At 45.5% G+C, this 6,000-nt stretch overlaps 1 protein-coding gene across 1 annotated transcript; it reads left to right on the top strand.

The window, feature by feature from the left end:
* Positions 1 to 1,633: 1,633 nt before the first annotated feature.
* On the top strand, positions 1,634 to 4,132 carry H6S33_010344 (uncharacterized protein; the record flags this gene model as incomplete). The annotated part of the gene is made up of 1 exon (XM_044841719.1): positions 1,634 to 4,132. The coding sequence occupies one exon, from the start codon at positions 1,634 to 1,636 to the stop codon at positions 4,130 to 4,132; it is 2,499 nt and encodes an 832-aa protein (XP_044697487.1).
* Positions 4,133 to 6,000: the final 1,868 nt, after the last annotated feature.

Raw genomic sequence — 6,000 nt, 5'->3', positions numbered from 1 at the left:
TCATTGCTGAGTGTTTGGAGGCTCTCACTAAGCCTCTCGATACCCCCACGCCATCAGAACCCGTCATCGATACGGTCCAGGAAGAGGTTATTATCAACCTCACCACAGAACTAGAAGCAGCCAACGAAAAGGCTGCCGATTTTTGGCAAACCTTGTGCGATAACCAGGAGGATTCTACCGAGATCATCCGAGGTCGCGACGAGGTTATTGTTGCTTTGAAGATCGAGCTGGAGGAGTCTAAGGCCGAAGAGGAGGAGCTTCGGTATCGCCTGGCACTACATCAGGAAAGTCTCGCCATTGCTGACGAGAACCTCGCTGATGCTGAAGATGAGATTCTTCACATCATCTCTGTTGCAAAGGCCTGGGAGGCCCAAGCCAATGCCACCATCGCTGACCTTCGTTCCCATGTCTCCGCTTCTGCCACCACAGTTAAACCCTTACGTCGCCATGTTCCCGCTAAGTCTCGTTACCTCGCTCCTCGCTCCAAAGATCCCCGAACTATCGACAATTGGCGAGAAAAGCCAATTGAACAAGTGTCTCAAAAGCCGGCGTTAAAAGGTCAGCCCCTTTGGTAAAAAATGGCAAACCAAAGGGGCCAGCCCCGCCACCTGTTTCTGTTCTCCCTGCTGCTGCTGTGTCTGAGGATAAGATGTCCGAAGACTCTCTTGTTGTTACCTGTTCGGTCTCTCAGAATTCCGACTCCTTTATTCCCACCTACGCTCTCATTGATACTGGAGCATCAGGATATGCTTTTATCGATGAATCTTTCGTACGTTACAACAATCTTGTAATGACCCCTCTTAGGAAACCTCGTCAGGTAGATGTTATGGATGGAAGACCTATCCAGTCAGGAGAAATTACCCATATTGTCGATGTTTTGCTGGATATTCATGGTCACCGAGAAATTGCCTCATGTTTCGTTACAAAGTTGGGACATTATCCGATCGTGATGGGAATACCGTGGATGCGACGTCACGATATCACCATTCGGCCAAAGGATAATCTACTTGTTTTTGATTCTCGGGACTGTCTTAAACACTGTTCACTCAGTGGAACTGCAGTTGCCGTCCATGGTGTATCAATTCCCTTACCCGAGTATCATACTGTTGTCGTTTCAGCAGCTGATACATCCGCTATCCACGTCAAGCAACTAGTACCACAGGAGTTCCACCATCGTCTCCACATGTTCCAAGAATATGATGCTTCTGTCCTGCCGCCACATCGACCCTCCCATGATATTGAGATCGTATTGGAGGAAGGTAAACGACCTCCATATGGACCAATATACGGTCTGTCCCAGATCGAATTAAAAGCGCTACAGGAATACCTTAATGAAAATCTACCAAAGGGATTTATCAGGGCTAGTGAATCACCGGCGGGAGCACCCATACTGTTCGTAAAGAAAAGTGATGGGACTCTTCGACTCTGTGTGGACTATCGAGGTTTAAATGCGATCACTGTTAAAAATCGATATCCGTTACCACTGTTAAAGGAAACTTTGGCTAAGCTTTCGAGGGCACAATATTACACCAAGTTGGACCTACGTTGGGGGTATAACCAGATCAGGGTAGCCGAGGGAGATGAATGGAAGACTGCGTTCAGGACTCGTTATGGACATTTCGAGTACACAGTAATGCCATTCGGATTAGCCAACGCTCCGGCCACCTTCCAATATTGGATCAATGATATTCTACGACCTTATCTTGATCAATTCGTAACGGCATATCTGGATGATATCCTGATCTATTCAGATACCTTATCGGAACACAAGGACCATGTTCAGAAGGTTCTAAAGGTACTTGATGAGAATCATGTTCACCTTAAACCCGAGAAATGTGAGTTTATGGTTCAGGAAACGAAGTATCTCGGCCTTATTCTCACCCCGGATGGGAATAGAATGGATCCAAAGAAAGTTGTTGATGTGTTAGAGTGGTCCACACCAAAGAATCTTCATGATGTTCAAGTATTTCTGGGATTTGCGAATTTCTATCGGCGTTTTATTTTGGGATATTCGAAAATTGTTGCTCCGCTTACAGCCTTAACGAAGAAAAATGTTAAATTTGAATGGACAGATGGAAGGGAGGAAGCATTCCAAACATTGAAAAAGAGGTTTACAACGGCACCAATCCTAGCGCACTTTGATCCAGATCGAAGAATCGTGGTAGAAACCGATGCGTCAGATTATGTCTCTGCAGGAATCTTATCTCAACGTGATGATGAAGGGACTCTACATCCAGTCGCATTCTTCTCTAAGAAGCATTCCCCTGCGGAATGCAACTATGAAATCTATGACAAAGAACTTCTGGCAATTGTACGATGTTTTGAGGAATGGCGACATCATTTGGAAGGGGCACAGTTCCCAATCGAAGTCCTCAGCGATCATAGAAACCTCGAATATTTCATGTCAACAAAGCTATTAAACCGTCGACAAGCCCGTTGGTCGGAATTTCTTTCACGTTTCGATTTCGTCATTCAATTTAGACCAGGGAAACAAGGGGCAAAGCCGGATGCATTGACTAGGAGGTCGAGTGACCTACCTAAGGAGGGGGATGAACGGTTGACGCATCAAAGCCAGGTGGTTTTGAAGCGAAAAAATTTGGATTCAAAGCTAAGTTTGTTCGCGGGTTCTTTTTCAAATGAATCCGCTGAAGGAATGTCCACTGTAGAAGAGTTGTTTTTAAATGCTTACCAAGTTGACAGTTTCCCGAACAAAGTACTTGCGATGCTTCGGAACGGCGTCCGTCACTCGAATAAGATCTCGCTTGCCGAATGTATGGAAGATAACAACGGTCGGCTACTTTACCGTGGCGCACTCTATGTACCCGACGACAATGACCTTCGGCTAAGACTTCTAAAAGAGTATCATGACAAACCATCGGCAGGTCATCCAGGCAGAGCGAAGACTTTGGAACTCCTGAATCGAGAGTATTACTGGCCACAAATGCGGAAGTATATCGATCAGTATGTTCGGAATTGCAATGTGTGTGCCCGTAGCAAGGCACTACGCAATGCACCCTATGGAGTACTCCGCCCGATGCCAATACCCGATGGACCATGGACGGATGTGTCAATGGATTTTGTTACCGACCTCCCGGAGAGCGATGGATACAATGCAATCTTGGTCGTGGTGGATAGGTTAACTAAGATGCGACACCTAATACCAACAACAAAGGAGGCGGACTCAAAGGAAGTAGCGAGGTTGTATATCGATAATGTTTGGAAATTACATGGACTCCCTGAAACTATGGTATCTGATCGAGGAACACAATTTGTTGCGGAATTCTGGAGGTCCCTTTGCGATCGTTTGGAAATATCGCCAAAGTTCTCTACAGCATTTCACCCCCAGACGGATGGACAAACGGAAAGAATCAATGCTGTGATGGAACAATACCTTCGGAGTTATGTTTCTTATCAACAGGACGACTGGGTACGATGGTTGCCAATGGCCGAGTTTGCAACAAATAATCATGCTTCGGAAACGACGAGAATCTCTCCATTTTACGCCAACTCAGGGAGGAATCCAAGAATGACTTTCGGCCCTCTGGAACATGGCAAGACGACAGCGGAAGACCAAGCGAATACCATTGCACGAGAAATGAAGGATATACTAGACGTTTTACGGGCTGAATTGTTCCGAGCGCAAAGGATTCAAGAAGAGTCGGCCAATATAAGTCGGACTCCAGCGCCTCACTATCGTATGGGGGATAAAGTTTTCCTATCGACCCGCCATGTCCTCACCAAACGACCCTCGAAGAAACTCGATTGGAAGCGTATTGGGCCATATGTCATTAAGCGAATTGTCAATCCCTACGCCTACGAATTAGAACTTCCCCGTTCTATGAAGATCCATCCTGTGTTTCATGTTTCATTACTGTCGCCGGAAGCCATTGATCCCCTACCAGGACAACAACAGTTACCACCACCGCCGGTCGAAGTTGAAGGACAGGAGGAGTGGGAAGTCGAGGATATTTTGGATTCCAGGGATCGTCGAGGAAGATTTGAATACTTGGTTAAGTATGCCGGTTATGACGAAGCTTCGTGGCAGCTATTGTCGGATGTCGAACATTCGCCCGATATTGTCAAACGATTTCACAAACAATATCCACGGAAGCCTAAGCCTACCAGGAGGTAGGCCGTAGAGGAGGGAGTGGTCTGTAACGGCAGCCATGTGGTTTGGTTATGCGAGGTGTTGGGGTACGAAGAGGAAAGGTTATATAGTGTGGTTGGGATTTGTATAGCGGGTTTCTATTATGTTCTTTCTGTTTCTGTTATGTGAGGGTATGAGTCAGCACTGGGTATGGATATATAAGGGGGGCATTGTTTTGTGATTTCTTGTTTCTCTTTCTTTCTCTTTCTTCTTTACGCAACCTCTGTACTTCACAGTTACGAATACTATTTGGTTCGCGCTACGTCACAGGGTTTACCCGGTATACTAGACCAGGTACAACCATCCATAGTCCATAGTCCACAGTCCCCGTTCTTGCCTTAGGTGTACCCTTCGGCCCCATAGTCCATAGTCCATAGTCCACGAACCTCCTACGTCCACGTCTTCGCCTCGGTTGTATTCCTTGGCTTCATAGTTCCTACGCCCATAGTCCCCGTTACACATGTCGTACTTGGGCCGAATATTCTGGATCGTAGAAATATAGTTGGGCGAAGGAAGGAGTTGCTCCGATTGCTGGTACCAATGGTCCCTGAAGATGATATAATTCACCATGAATTTGGAAGCAACTTATACCACCGCCATTTGCACCAACTCTTGTATCCGTATTGTATTTGACTGAGGGAAACGTAAGTGCTGAATTATATTCCCGTATATGTTTCCGGAAGTTTCTTGGGACAGTTTCTAAAGATTCCAACAGGTACTTCAGATAATCAGAAGGGGGTTTAAGAATTTCAAGTACAACGTCTCCCTTCTTGCAACAATTCTCAAAGATTGGTGTTTGAATTGAGCTCCCGGTGCAGCTTGAACGTTCATTTAGCCAATGCAAAGCTTTGCATGATTGGCAAACAATTGTCATACGCCCAAGTATTAATAGTGACCATTTTGTTCGGGAAGATAGAAATGCCATTGGAGAGGGGGCTGCAACTGGTAAAACCGGACGGAGTTGGATTACTGTTAGAAACCATCCGAAAAAATATTCAATAACCAAAATCGTAATACCTCTATATTATTTTCTTCCTCCATTAATCTTGCGGCTCTATGTGCTGTTCTTCGTTCTCTCTTTAGTTGCTATACAATTTGTTAGAGCAAAGTATAACTGTCAACCGGAAAGATTCAGCAATACATACCAAACATGTACGACATGATTTACGTGGTTGTCCTTGATTATCCTGATCGTAATCTTCAAGAGGTTTCTCCCGTTTGCATTTACGGCACATTATGGAATTCATTGTTGTTTTTCGTTGATCAGAATTGTTTTAAAAGATGGTGGGATGGGGGGGGGCAGTCCCTATTTATAGTATTCCAACATTTTGTTTTAATTGAATAGGCCCGGGTGTTGATCCGGGTGTTGACCGGCCTGGGTGGGGCGGATTGGTTGCCACACAGAGGTCAGGGTTAGGGTTATGGGCCGGCGTGCCAGCGGGGAACCGCACCAAAGATACATGTACCAAAGTACCCCTTAAAGTGTATTCCAGTAGGTACACTATAGAAGATAGTAGATAGCACATTTATTTATTAAGATATAATTTAATTATTAAGATATAATTTAATACTCCTACATTTTGTTTTGATTGACTGGGCATTGGCCGCTGTTGGTTGACCACGGGCGATTTGGTGGGGCGGATTGGTTGCCACGCAGATATCAGGGTCAGGGTTCAACCGAGCGCGAAACTGCTCTATCGTAGTACATATTAGATTGAAAACCGGGTTTTTTTTTCTTTGGTTACCCTACCTCCCCAACCTGTTCCCATCCCATAAAAATACTATTGTTACCGCACCTCTGCACCCCTGTCACCAACCCCTGTCCAATTCCGAAAACGGCTTAGCTTCTTATT

This window comes from Morchella sextelata, assembly GCF_020137385.1.
Source record: "Morchella sextelata strain SCLS chromosome Unknown scls_4, whole genome shotgun sequence".
Taxonomy (NCBI): Eukaryota; Fungi; Ascomycota; class Pezizomycetes; order Pezizales; family Morchellaceae; genus Morchella; species Morchella sextelata.
Note: the sequence above shows the minus strand (reverse complement) of the source record. Positions and strands in the feature narration are given on the sequence as shown.